The sequence below is a fragment of the Priapulus caudatus genome, unplaced genomic scaffold, assembly GCF_000485595.1.
Source record: "Priapulus caudatus unplaced genomic scaffold, Priapulus_caudatus-5.0.1 Scaffold510, whole genome shotgun sequence".
NCBI classification, from domain to species: domain Eukaryota; kingdom Metazoa; phylum Priapulida; class Priapulimorpha; order Priapulimorphida; family Priapulidae; genus Priapulus; species Priapulus caudatus.
In genome coordinates, this window is record NW_014577571.1 from 176,049 (window position 1) to 189,908 (window position 13,860).

General features: G+C 41.1%; 1 protein-coding gene across 1 annotated transcript in view; it reads left to right on the forward strand.

The window, feature by feature from the left end:
- LOC106811157 (WD repeat-containing and planar cell polarity effector protein fritz homolog) overlaps nucleotides 1-13,655 on the forward strand; it is a 16,117-nt gene extending 2,462 nt beyond the window's left edge. Inside the window, exons 3-26 of the mRNA XM_014814700.1 lie at nucleotides 283-436; nucleotides 783-827; nucleotides 1,212-1,283; nucleotides 1,479-1,609; nucleotides 1,989-2,109; nucleotides 2,400-2,530; nucleotides 2,832-2,909; nucleotides 3,591-3,691; nucleotides 4,696-4,758; nucleotides 4,985-5,084; nucleotides 5,359-5,395; nucleotides 5,782-5,802; nucleotides 6,068-6,138; nucleotides 6,492-6,542; nucleotides 7,222-7,293; nucleotides 8,515-8,606; nucleotides 9,395-9,496; nucleotides 10,033-10,253; nucleotides 10,534-10,657; nucleotides 10,922-10,985; nucleotides 11,582-11,678; nucleotides 11,887-12,027; nucleotides 12,371-13,165; nucleotides 13,510-13,655. Coding sequence (XP_014670186.1) covers nucleotides 376-436; nucleotides 783-827; nucleotides 1,212-1,283; nucleotides 1,479-1,609; nucleotides 1,989-2,109; nucleotides 2,400-2,530; nucleotides 2,832-2,909; nucleotides 3,591-3,691; nucleotides 4,696-4,758; nucleotides 4,985-5,084; nucleotides 5,359-5,395; nucleotides 5,782-5,802; nucleotides 6,068-6,138; nucleotides 6,492-6,542; nucleotides 7,222-7,293; nucleotides 8,515-8,606; nucleotides 9,395-9,496; nucleotides 10,033-10,253; nucleotides 10,534-10,657; nucleotides 10,922-10,985; nucleotides 11,582-11,678; nucleotides 11,887-12,027; nucleotides 12,371-13,165; nucleotides 13,510-13,655 — 2,937 coding nt within the window. The 5' untranslated portion in view covers nucleotides 283-375. The remainder of the gene's footprint in view (nucleotides 1-282; nucleotides 437-782; nucleotides 828-1,211; nucleotides 1,284-1,478; nucleotides 1,610-1,988; nucleotides 2,110-2,399; nucleotides 2,531-2,831; nucleotides 2,910-3,590; nucleotides 3,692-4,695; nucleotides 4,759-4,984; nucleotides 5,085-5,358; nucleotides 5,396-5,781; nucleotides 5,803-6,067; nucleotides 6,139-6,491; nucleotides 6,543-7,221; nucleotides 7,294-8,514; nucleotides 8,607-9,394; nucleotides 9,497-10,032; nucleotides 10,254-10,533; nucleotides 10,658-10,921; nucleotides 10,986-11,581; nucleotides 11,679-11,886; nucleotides 12,028-12,370; nucleotides 13,166-13,509) is intronic.
- The last annotated feature ends 205 nt before the right edge of the window (nucleotides 13,656-13,860 follow it).

Here is a 13,860-nt window from a genome sequence, read left to right on the forward strand (position 1 = left end):
CTTTTGCTTTTAAATGAATAAATAAGAAACACCCACGGTCTGTAGCCCTTGGCTGGAAAGTGGTTTTGCGCAACTTATCAGATCGTGCGCTTTGAGTGGCGCCACCGTCGTTGTAATCAAACTGTAGTCGTTAGTTTTAAAACATTAAAAAAAAATATTTCTAATGGTGATTGAACCATGAAACTTTTTATGTAGCGTAATTATAACCTAAATTAGCTGAAAATAACCCTAGAACCTAGAGTAAACTTTCCCTTTAATTATTATCTATCATACCCAAACTAGGATTGTGCCGGCCTAGTCTGAAGTTTCCAGTCAGGCTTTATTCTAATCCTACTACTAGAAGTTGTTGGACCACTTGATTTCTGATTCCACGATATGGCTGGTCTACAGACAGAACTTCATTTATGGACACTGAAAGATATAATCACTATACCAGGTTAGAACCTCTTTTCTTATCAATTTCTGGTTCTGTGTTTTTCGATGCTTCATTACAGTTTTCTGGTGGTTTGTTAGTTACAGTATGATGGTGTAGTGCCAAGGCAACACCATGTACATATCTATTACAGTGCATTGCATAGATATGCTCATAGCAACGGTATATGGCTGTCAATTTGGCCATTTTACTTTTAGGGAATACAAGAGGCAAAAGTTATGTTGCACGGTATTGTGCATAGATGGTATTATCTACAATACTTCACAAGGGAGACTTCTATAGCTCACCAGATAAAGTTTCATGTTCTATAATTGATCTGTTTAATAATACAAATGAGTCATTTTTACAGAAAGTGATATATCCTGCCACAGCTACCATGACAAAAAAGAAACAGGTAAGTGTAATACGTGGCAGTGCTAGAATGCGGTGTTCTCCACACTTTATAATAATAGGTGGCGGGGCAAAGAGGGTGCATGAGAGGGAGGGGGCTACATAGTAACAGAGCGGCATTTATATACTGCTATGCATTTGGTCATGCATTAAGCTGGTCAGTAGTAACAGTCTAGTAAGATCTATAAGATGGGTAAATGACCAGAGGTTTTACCTCATTTTCACATAATTGTAGATATATTGATGGTCCCCTGCTACTCCTATATGCTAACGTTTGCCCTCTAAGTGATGGCATTATTTTGCAATGTTTACAAAAACAATTGCCATCATCAAAACTATTCAAAGCTATATTTTTAATCTGTGTTAATGTATTTTTTACATTGTGCAGGTACATTGAATGTGTCTGCCCCAGAGACAACTGGCCACACATATCTAGACTTGAAGCAGCAGTATATTGAAGGTAAAAGTTGCAGATTTGATTGATAGTTGACTAATTTTTACACTGTCAAGAACACGTCTACATTAAATGGTATTCTTGTTGTATACGTCTAATTGTATTTATACATTTATGTATTTTTAACTCTGTCTCTAAAATAGTGTGCAGGTGATCTAGTTTTTGATTGTTATTGTGATAGCTTACTGTGTTAACATGAAGGTAGGGATATCATGTGGGTGCCAAAGAACAAACGTCCGGAAAAACTTAGAGACTCAATAAAGGAGTTAGAAGAACTGCTAAGCACCTGCATATGTGTCCATGCTGAGTGGAGGACTAGGAGACTGTTGCAGGTGGGATATGTAACTTGCTTTCTGATTCCCAGTGCAGACAAGAGCTTGCTTGTAATCTTAAATTTTGACACGGTGTTAACAGCATATGTGTACATGAGTCAGTATATTATTGCATCTGTCGTTTGTGGTTTATACCGTGTGAAGGGTGACATGGTGATTGCATGCAGACTCATTGTTCTGTTTATTGTAAGTGTTAAACGATTATTTTTATTTTTTAATTGAGTCTATATAGTAATAATCAATATTAATTATTTAGTGTCAGTTTGTTTCTTGTAATCTATAATTATCATAAAAGCACAATAGCTCATGTTTGAAGCAATGATCGCTGGAACGTTATCTAAAAAATTTGATAAACTGATCTAAAATTGTATGTTTTCAGTTGATGCTTGACAATGGAACCCTTGTCTCAGTGATTCTTAGCGCCTATTCAGGAGATGTAGAAAGAGTAATCATTGACCGATATCTTGTTGGCAAACTCTGCTCTGATATTGTCGTTGATGGTATTTATACATACTTATAACCATTTTAAATGTGTGAACATGTAATTTAACAAAATTGTACTCTTACTAGATCAAGTGACATCTATCGTATGTGAACATATCTCTTGTTATTTATCAACAGTATATCTTGACATTTGTGAGATCAACTATTTATGCACTTTACCCTATTTTGTATTTGCATATCTGTACCAGATTAAAAAGTCTGCCAATATTACTTCACTTTCAGTGGTGTGAGATCCAAAATATGTTATAAATTATTTTTATTTATGTATGTATTTCTTGTCTGGCAGCTGTTATCACAGATGGGTACTTGATGTTATCATTTCACATCAACAAATTGAACTACATCTACTTCACGAAGCGCGCCCATCCTGTTGATACCATCAAGAAATGGGAGAAACTTGCCAGCTTGGAACCGAAGGTGACTTGCGAGATAGCACATTTCAATGATTCCCGCAATAATTCCACAGCTGTTATGTTTTCGTAGATGGTTAGGTGTTTGCATAATAACAGTAACCTACTTGTAATGCTATAAGATTAGGTAATGTTTATGGGAGAGCAGATATCCATTCTGGTACGCTCGATAAGTTGACAGCGCTCATCAAGGAAAACTATCTGAAAATTCACAAAAACTTTTTGTCTTGCCATCTATATGTCTATATTAGCCTCTATATTAGCCTTGCTAATTAGTTGTCTCTTTTTTGCAATAAATTAACCAACAGGTGGTGACGATTGAATTGCCTGGCTTCAAGAATAGAAGAATGGAGAGAAAGCTGTCTGGGAGCATTGACGATGAGCAGGTAAGCGTCAATAATGAACATTGAAGCAGGCATCAATATCTAGTAGGTAAGCATCAATGTCTAGTAGGTAAGCATCAATGTCTAGTTGGTAAGCATCGATGTCTAGTAGGTAAGCATCAATGTCTAGTAGGTAAGCATCAATGTCTAGTAGGTAAGCATCAATATCTAGTAGGTAAGCATCAATGGTGAACAGGGAAGCATAAATGATGAGCAGATGAGCATTAATAGTGAGTATATAATCATCAATGGCTAGCAGGTAGGCGTTGGTGGCTAGCATGTGAGCATTGATAGTGGGAATTAACTCTAAGCATCACTGGAGGGTGCGGGTTAACACTGGTCATAAGTAGGCGAGCATGAATTTATTCTATTATGACTACAGGTAGAAGACACCTGTTTTTGTGCACATTGTGCACAAGCTGAATTCAAACTTATGAATTGGTATATCAGTTTAATAGTTATTAAACTTTTTGTGAACTTATAAATTAACCGGCTAATCACATTTTGTCCGTACAAAGTATTTGTCACCATATAAAAGTAAACAGAAAATAGAAAAAACAAATAACTTTTGTATGATATATTTGACCCCTCAGTCATACATAGCAGTTTTAGACACAAAGTCTACGCAGTGATTGCACTTTGCTTCTACTTTGCCAATGCTAATGGTGAACTTTGTACCCCTAGGTTCTTGTCTGGTGGCCAAAAGCAACAGATGAAGCGAAGCCATGGTCTCCACTCACCAGTGACCGAGACACGTCAAACTTAGTGGTGCTTGCTATTAATGGGTAAGATTCAAGCCCACCCGATATTATGTGAACTCATCCCTCTAATTAATAACTAGTACCTACGTTTTCTGTACGAATACATCAGTGTCCCTCATAAGTTGATATTATTTTTTATGTCCGATGCTCCATTGTACAATGTTATACCATAGTTACCACGATTTAATTTTAGTAAGGGGTACCTAGGCTAGCTGCCATGGTACCGTTGCTTGTTACATTGTTAGACTAGCACTTTTAATTAAGAATTGTATCAATTTACTGTACTGACGGTGAGGAGCTTGCAAGCTCATGTTGGCATATCTGTTACAAATGTACCATCTTTAAATTAATAAATAAATAAAAATAACACGTACATGTGCAAGATGCTGTAATAACTTTGTCTGCTCTATCATCCCTACTAGATTATGCAAGGAAAATCGAAACCATTGTAAAGCCTGGCGCATACGTGAGTTATTTTACTCAAGTAAAATGACGCATGAGTCATTTTAATCACGTGTGCGGCGGATTTTCGTTGAGTAATTTGACGAATGCGTCATTTTACTCACGTGTGCGGCGGATTTTCGTTGAGTAATTTGACTCATGCGTCATTTTACTCACGTGTGCGGCGGATTTTCGTTGAGTAATTTGACTCATGCGTCATTTTACTTGAGTAAAATAACTCACGTGTGCGCCGCACTTTAGGTCGTATTTTATATTTACTATCAAGAGCGCTCGCTCGCGCTTATACATGTTATACGCTCTTGTTACTATATATTGCAGAGTATAGAAAACTATTCGGTTCAAATTTGTGGATGGCTTTAGATAGTAATCATCATTTGTCATAAGATCTTTTTGTTTATGTGTGTCGGTCTATGCATAGTTTCATATTCAGTGTCTGCAACATTATGTTCTGTGTATACACCCTACGTAACACCTCCCACCAACTTACTTACACACCTACCTTCACACCTACCTATATCACTACCTAAATACAGCCTAAAAGTCACTTAAGTTGTTCTTCATTTCAGAGCTACATTATATGTGAGATGCTTTGCGACTTCTGAGAATGAGCCAGTACATGCAATGTTTAGGTAACTTATGTTAATTTTTGCCAAATTGGTGTTATGCGGTGTGGTTTCTCCTAGGTATTTATTTAAATTAAATGTACTAGTAGATTTTACCATTACGATCAATCTGATGCATTTCTGAGATTGTAAATTATTAATACTTGTATGTAGAAATTGTTTTTTTATATGATACTTTTTTACCTTTGGTTTTAAGTATTCAACAAATTAAAATATTTTGTAATATTTTCAGTAACATCGAGCCACACCAGATTCTGACAGTTGAAGTGGTCAGTCGTAACCAAGCAGCATTTTCCGTTGACAGTTGCACATACGAAATCACACCTTCCCGGGTATGCTTATTCCCTATACGAACATTTGGCCAGAATCAGAAATCTAAGTAATTTATAGTAAAAATTAAGGTCAGCGTCAACTGCATGCAGAGGTGTTTATAATTTATAAATGAATAATTGTTTAAAATCTACACAAGACTGAATGTTTATACTTTAGGTTAATGTCAAGTACTGAAATTAGAAACTGCAATTGAAAACTCATTTATAATGCAATAGTGCTTAAAAAATTATGTAGAATGAAAATTGAATTAAGTATAGTTATGATTATTTCTAGCTGCAGCGAGTTTCTACCATAACAATTCCATTAAAAGGTGAGTAAGACATTTGCACTATATGAAGTAGCATGACTGTTGTTGGCATCATTACGGTTTTCTATGAACATTTATGAGATGGGTAGTCGTTAGCATTTACAATATGCTGGAAAAGCATTCAGCAATGTTAAATGGATACTGTGTGTTTAGAAAACATAATAGACTATTTCTGCATCTATCCATATCTGCTTTCACATGTCGTTTTTCATGGTATTTCAACATTCTTGTTTATATGTAGTTTTAGGTGTGTATCATATGCACAAAAAAGCCAAGATTTAAGTGCAATATTGATTTGCATTCAAATTTTAGGTTTTTGATTTTTTTTAATTTTTTATTGCCATTGCATGCTCTGCCGAATGCTCTATTGTCCTCCATCTTATGAATAGATACGTCTGCCACTTATCCAGGTAAGGACATATACGTCCGATCTTTGTTTAGATTGGTGGTTGTTTGCATTTAACTTATATCTGCACACTTGTGCCATTAGTCCTACCAAATGTTGCTCTGCAATTTTTTTTGCATAACGATTGAAAATACTTGTACTTGGTGGGAAACGACTCTACAGACAGTTATTGGTTTACTATGTTTTCTCTGTTATTGAAATCTTCATTGCCATAGTTATTTGGTGAGCTTGTAGATTTCTCATATATGCATGAAACTGTGTTTCCATAGCAACTGTGGTGGCAGTTGGAAGGAATCTAGCTGAAGACAGACTCGTTGTTACCTGCGACGATGGAAACTTGGTTAGTTCACATGCGTTATGTGTAGAATTAGTACAGTTGGAGACACTGTTCTTATAGTACAGTACATGATTTAGTGGTTTAGTGGTATAGACAAAGTATATGGCATACAAAGTGTTGAACCAGCCACAGGAAAAAGTAGCCACCCTATTCCCAATGCAGATAAGGATTAAATGATCATAGCTTGTCGTAGAAATAAACTGTTGTTACTGCTTTCAATCAAGAATATTTAGCACTAGTTATAGCAGTATGTAGACTTGGATTGGAACAAAGCACAAGAAGTAATATTTTTGCTTATTGGAGCTTTTGCACGTGCGCATGCCTTCATAATGAGTGAATGTTTTCTATTTACCCAGATTCTCTATGACTTCACGAGAAATGTCACGCAGATGGCTGATGTTTGTGTGGTATGTAATAACAAATTGACGTTACTTTCGCTGATAGGGTCTATGTCTCCCTGGGTACTGCCGGAACGTACCGTGGGTACGGTCCGGTATACCGGAATATACCCTGGTAACTATCTGATATGGTTAGGGTTAGGGTTAGGGAGTAGGCGTAGGCGACTCCCTAAACTCGTTAGTGGAGTAGGCGAGGTATGGTCCGGCATATTAGATAGTACCAGGGCACGTTCTGGCAGTACCCAGGGAGACATAGACCCTGGCAGCGTTACTTTCCATGTAGGTAAAGATATGTTTATTTTTTATTCAGCATAGTGTTTACAACAGAAATAGAGCTCTTTTAGAGCCAAAATTGAATGTTCAGTAGCTAGTCACTTAAGATGAATCATACTGTTTTCAGAAGTAGGGCAGGCACAACATGTTTAATGTTGATATCTAGAATTATGACTCCAGTAATTAAATGAATTCTTTATTGAAAATCAGGAATGTCATATTCATTGATCACTGATAATATATTCATGTTGTGTTCGAATATTTTACACAATTTATCAATAGAGGCACTAAGTAGTAATATGATATTCACTGTCGTGCATTGCATACAACGGTGTTTAGGGCATCTAATAAATAATTGCAGGTAGTTTGGAATGTAGCCGTAATAATTTTTTGTAATTTGTTTTATTAACTGTAGGTGGCGCAGCATGTTTCATGGCACCCTCTTGGAGCTGTCTTCATTGTCAGCAGTGCTAGAGGAGAGATGAGGGTAAACCAAACCTTCTAATTCACACATAGCATTTATATAACATAAATTAATTAATAAGTACTTGAACTATGAGATGGCTCTAGAATGCTTTTAAAATGAATTGAATGAATCCAAGAATCAATTCATCGTTGTTGGCAATTGTATCTAGCGCTCTCAAGAATCTGCTTAATCTGCTTAATCTCAAAGAATCTGCTTAATCTCAAGAATCTGCTTAAGAAGGCATAATAGGCCCATTGATTATGCAAAGTTGACGAATGCTACAGTAACTGGCACCTTCTGTAGTTAATAAGTACATTACCTTATAGCCAAACGCGTATTAGTTTGTCCAATATCACTGCTAATTACTAAGAAATGTCTAATTGAAAGCCGTAAATCTGGTAATCTGGCGCCAACGCTAAATTAGTTGCCAAGCAAAATAGCTTCAAATTCGGTTAGGTGACGTCACATGTTGCTACGGGTGTTGAGCAGAGAATTGTTTGTTCCGGGATGCTTATAACGACTAATGAGCTAGTTACTGCTAGTAGAATGTATCTCTGGGTGTATTCTCGGTATTGAGGCACAAGTAAATAACCGTGGGTGCTAATGAACGGGTACCCACATGTCTTCAATTTCGGACACAGATGTATTCGTTTGACCAATATGCGTAAATACGCGTAGTGCCGTCTGCTTTCCATGTTTAGTCTGTGGCCATGGTTAGTCCACGATCCCACCATAGTGTTGGCCTCCAACACAGCCTACTTCATTATCACGAGCGTCCGTGATTCATACGGGGATTTCACGTTCATTACAATCAGAGCTACTATTACGTATACAGATACGGTACTGTACTATCGCTAGCATTGCGTACGGCTGAGCATGCGTGCGAAAATGTCCGGTGCACTATAAATCTGTATCACACCCCTTTAGTCGTATGTGGTTTCGAAACTGTAAACAAGTCAGTCAACTGATTTCTTGGACTGCGGATTTCAATTAGACATTTCTTAGTAACCAGCGGTCATATTGGACAAACTAATATGCGTTTGGCTATAAGGTAATGTACTTATTAACTGCACAAGGTGCCAGTTACTGTAGCATTCGTCAACTTTGCATAATCAATGGGCATATTATTATATTATTATGGTATGTATGTATTATTCTTTTAATAGTTGTGTCTGCAGTGGTACGTGTGTGTTTACAATTTGCACTGTAGGTAATCTGTGGACTCTTGACTGTACTTTACAGGCATTTGATATGACTCTGGGTCAGCTTTCATTGGGTGTAATATCAGAAAATCCGAAACCATCAAAAGTTCTGGAACTGAACATGTACTTTAGGTATGCTTGCTGGTACCGATTTCTTCATTACTGTGTACTACAATGTGTGCTACGTATCTCAACTTCGACCAATCAGACTGTGCCCCAACTCCTAGAGCAGCAATGCTGTTGGACCTATTTCTTGATCTCTTCTTTTGAAACAGCAACCCAGGATACTGTCTAACCAAATTTGTACACCCTCTTTAAAGAGCAGTGCACCATAATGCTAGCACTAAGAAAGTTCGTTGTAAACTGTCAGCCTTTATAAGGCTTTGCTCGGTCATCTGCATCAGGCCAAATCTGGCTCTATTCTACATAAAATATTTCTTCATCTCTACTCTGCTTCTATGTTCATTGCCATGAATCTCTTGTAATGTAATATCTTATGGTAATTAACAAACATTTTATTTCTACTATGACTATATACCATTACTACTACTACTACTACAGTGGAACCCCGATTTTACATGCCCCGATTTAACGCGAATTCGGATATAACGCGATGAGTCGTTGGACCCCCTTTTTCTGCTCTTATCTAGTAGCCACGTACCCCGATTTAGTGGGACTCCGCTTTTTTCGCGATGACATTTTATGGACCTCAACCATCGCGTTATAACGGGGCTACACTGTATAACTATTATCAGGGGTTACTAATGACAAATTATGTCAATATGACAGTGACAATGCCAAGTTATGACAATGCCAATTCATGACAATGATGTCATTATTAATCCCTGCTATTATTACTACTACGACTACTCCTACACTACTGCAACTACTGCTGATGATGCTGCTACTACGTACAACAGGGCTCCACCGACGGTGCAGCTGATGCAGTGGTGTGACTGTGAAGTGCGTCCTACTGACTACATGACGGATGTTGTCGACTCTCTTGTCCTCATCTTTGACAGGTAAGTCGTGAAACAATCGCATTTGCCAATAGGAGTGACATGCCGATTATGGGTAATGCTGTTCATATGCCAAGTTTATTGGATGGAAATTGTGTACTGTTATACGCCATATTTTTCGCATACAGATATTTTCGCGAATTCAGACTTGACGGACAATTTCACGAGTGGTTAATTTCGCGGTCGGTGAATTATGAATTATTTGGTATTATTCGGTATGAATTATTCGCGTGTTGTTACTTTCGCGGTCGGGGACAAGTTCGCGAAATTTGCGAAAATTAAACCACTGCGAAATATACAGCGTATACAGTAGTTTATGTATGGCTCTGAATATGCTGAGAAATGCTATGCCTACTAAAACATATTGACCACCATTCTAAAACTAGCCATGGAAAATCCATTAGTGACAAAAAACAAAAAAGGCGATGAATTCCAGCACTATTCGAAACATCTATCCTCAACTAATTTCTATCCGTGAGCAGGGGCACTAACTATTGAAGTTGTATGTGCTAAGAGCGTGTCCTATACTCTTCTAATAGGGGTCCAGTAGGAATGGTGCAGTTTCAGCTTGGAGCAACATCTGGGGGTCAGTTGTCTGCTGTAGAACTCGTTAAGCAGTATGCTAAGAGCAGGCAGCTGACGGAAGCTGGGGCCCTCCTGAACAGCATGAACTGGAACACGGAGGGTGAAAGCTGCTACATTTGTCTGAATGTCATCGTGAATCATCTACTGAAAATGCCACTGAACGTACAACGAGAAAGTAAGATATATGTGTGTACGTGAATGTTGTAGTTTGGAATGAGTAACATGAGCTGATGCGATCAGAGTGATGCGACTTTGAATCATTGGTCTCTATTTACCAAAGGTTGGAACCTGCACAACATAGTTGCAGCATGGGCTACTCAAATGTGCAATATTTCTACATTGTTGCATAATTAGATGCAGTCAGAATATACATTGTAACATTTTCATCAAATTTGTAGCATTTACCTTCCTAACACACTACTAAAGACTAGGAGTATTCTTCGTTGACTTTTCAGCCCAGCTCGAGAGTGCATTAGGTAGTTTTTACTCACCGTCCAAGTATCTAACGGATGTGACAATTATCGAGTACAGAGATTCGATCTCCCGCCTAGCACGCAGATTCTTCCATCATCTGCTCAGGTGAGACTACGTATATATATATATATATATATATATATAATATATTAGCAGTGTGGCAGAGTTAGCAGTGAGAAAATGAAGCCTGTTTATGATGTGCTACATATTGGGCTATAGTATCGTTCATCTGGAGCAGAGATAGTCCTGCATAAACTAGTTTAACCACATAACTGCCTATATATGCTCTGTATAATCACAATTTAAGTGAGGTTTATCACTTTTATAATGATCGCTAATGTATAATTAGCATATTGATTTGCATTTCAGATTTCAGAGGTTTGAGAAAGCCTTCCTTCTAGCGGTTGATATTGGAGACAGGGATCTATTCATGGTAATTTTATTTGAACGATATTGCTTTCATCTCCTTGTCTAGTATAATGAGCATTGCTCTATAACTCTTCTATGTACACATTTATTTTTTACATACACGAATTAGCTTACAAACCCACTTGTTTAATACATAACACTCTTAACTGGAATAAGCATTTGCTAGAACAAGAAATTACGCCCAAGTTGTCGCAAAATTGGTTACGATAACGCCATAATACAAATATTGTTTGTTTGCCCTCACCTGAGCGACCCCCTCACTCAAAATTTTTTATTGATCTTTCCCATTAAAATTTTTTTTTTACAAATTGTATCACTGTACATTATATAAATCTGTAGGCAATACATTATATGTACCAAGTAAAACAAACATTCAACATAAAAGGTATCTCCACACAAGCACACCCGAGCATGTAGACACCATGCTGAATTGGTAAAAAGACCCCCCTCGAAAAAATGCCGACCTACCTAGTACCTACCCAAACTTTCCAGCCTGGGTGGGGTGAGGGCAAACAAAGATTTTTTTAATTGTGGCCTAAATGGCTTTGTCCATTCGTCGTTAATCAGTGCTTCGTGTAATGTTCTGCGTTCGATCTGCAGGATATTCACTACTTGGCCGCGGATCGTGGGGAGCAATCTCTGGCTCAGGCAGCACTTGAGAAGGCTGATGAGATAGAGTCGGTGTCATTTTACACAGGTGCGTGAACGTTGCCCCCATTTTGCTGTGCGCAAGCTGATTTTCTCGCGTAAGGCATTGACTTCTGTACAAAACGTGTCCGAATAAATGCGAGTGATATTTAGTAATGTCAGCAAAACAAAAAAGGGTGTGATGCGACTCTATATGAATTCCTATGTTCCTTTCATATGTTCTTAATGATTTTTGTATTGCTGACCTGTTACGTTAGAGTCGGAAGGAGGAGATGCTAGTGACTACACTGAGGACGATGAGTCTTACCTTGATGAAGAAGATGCGGAGGCAGATGCTGAGCATCCGATGGCCCGGGGAACGCGATCACCTCCACCTGGAAGCCCCAGCCTCCTTACAGGTATCTATCTACCTGCCAGTTACGCAGAGGATTGTGAAATAAACCTATCGCTCATTCTTGCATTGATGAAATTTGATGAAATTTTTTGTTGGTAAGGAGCAGAGCAGTATATTCGTCAGTGTGTTGTTACATTTAGCTTGTTTACTACATTTCATGTTAAAAGCATACTGTTGCTGTCGTTCTTGTTGTCATTTTCTTGTCGCTTTTATTGTTGTTGTTGTTGTCATCGTTTTTATTGCCGTTTTTTGTTGTCGAATTTGTTGTCATTGTTGTTGTCGTTGTTATTGATGTAGTTGTAGTTTTTCTTGTTAGCATTGCTGTTATTAGTGTTATTGTTTATTAGATTCCCCACCTCCCACTGGCCATGTTGTTGATACCCAATGGAACAAAGGCTATAACACAGAAGAGAATCTGCCACAAGATGCCACCAAGATACCTAACGACCATGCACAGACGGCCACCGGCGCTGTAACACCAGCCTCTCACAAGATGAGGCACAAAGATCAGGGTAAGGGTGCAGCGACCTCTCACCCGGCTCCTTCCGGCTTTTATCCTCACAACTCCATTGCGCATGCACTAGGTGGCGCCACCGACGCGCAGCCGCCGCCCGACACGCAGCGTGGCGCGAAGCCGACGCATCCGTCCCACCAGGAGGCACCACTGACACGGCTCGCATCCCTGCAGCAGCAGCTCGCGCGCGAACCCTACGCCGGCCCCACCGCGCGGCCGTTCGCGATCGCGTCGCAGTCGTCCGCGGAGGCACGCGTCGTGAGGACGGGTCGCACGGGGGCGCCGGCGTCTCGGCCGGAGCTGCGGGAAGATGACCTCATCCATGTCGTGTTCGACGCCAACAGCCTGCGGCGGCGGAAAGATCGTCGCTCCTCCCACCGCAAGGACAAGAAGGGCAAGATCGCGTCTCCGTTCAGGAGCAAGCCAGAGCAAAGCGGGAAACCGGCGGCGGCGACGACGGAGGAGCCTGCGCCGATAAAGGAAGGAAGGCTCCCTCCTCCGCCCTACGCGGCCCCGCCGGGCATCGACCAGCGGAAACTGACCGGGGGTAGCGCCGAGCCGCCGTCGTCTGCCGCGATTCCCCGTCGAGGACCCCCTCGCGTTCGTTCCACGCAGGACGGGAGGGCTGGTGCGCCCGCTCCCCCTTTCTGGTGCGGACGCGTCACAGCGAGCGCCAAACTCAGAGGACGGAGCGTGTTGCGGCGCCCCCCTTCTGGTGCGGGACGTTGTCTGCGAGGCCCGGACGCGCCACGAGAACGGAGGCCCGTGACCGCCCGCCCCCTCTCTGGACGCGGTACGTCTTTCCGGGTCGAGGGCCGCCGAGACGCGAGGGCGGTGCGCGCCCCTCGCTGCGCTAGGAGAGTCTGTCCCGCGCAGCTGCCGCGAGGACGCGAGGGCGGCTGTGGCGCCCCCTTCCTGGTGCGGACGTCTCCCGTGCGACCCCGGCCGCCTGACCCTTCGCATTCTACTCAGATGCGAGGCACGAGAGGCGGCAGCTGCGGCGCCCGCCTTCTGGTGTGCTGCACGTCCGGTTCCTGACCAGGCGGGAGCGGCGCGGAGGACGAGGAGGCGGTTGTGGCGCGCCCCTCGTGTCGGACGTCGTCCAGGCGACGGAGTAAAACCCCAAAAACAACAGGGGGCGCGGGGGGCGGGCGGGCCTACGTGGTCCGCGGGACGGAGGCCGGTGTGCGCCCTCGTGGTGGGACTCAGTTGCGCAGCGCGCCGCCGGAGCGAGGAGGGCAGTGCGCGCCCCCTCGTGGTCGGACGTCCGTGCCGAGCGGGCCGCCGGAGGACGCGGAGGGCGGCTGTGGCCGCCCCCTTCTG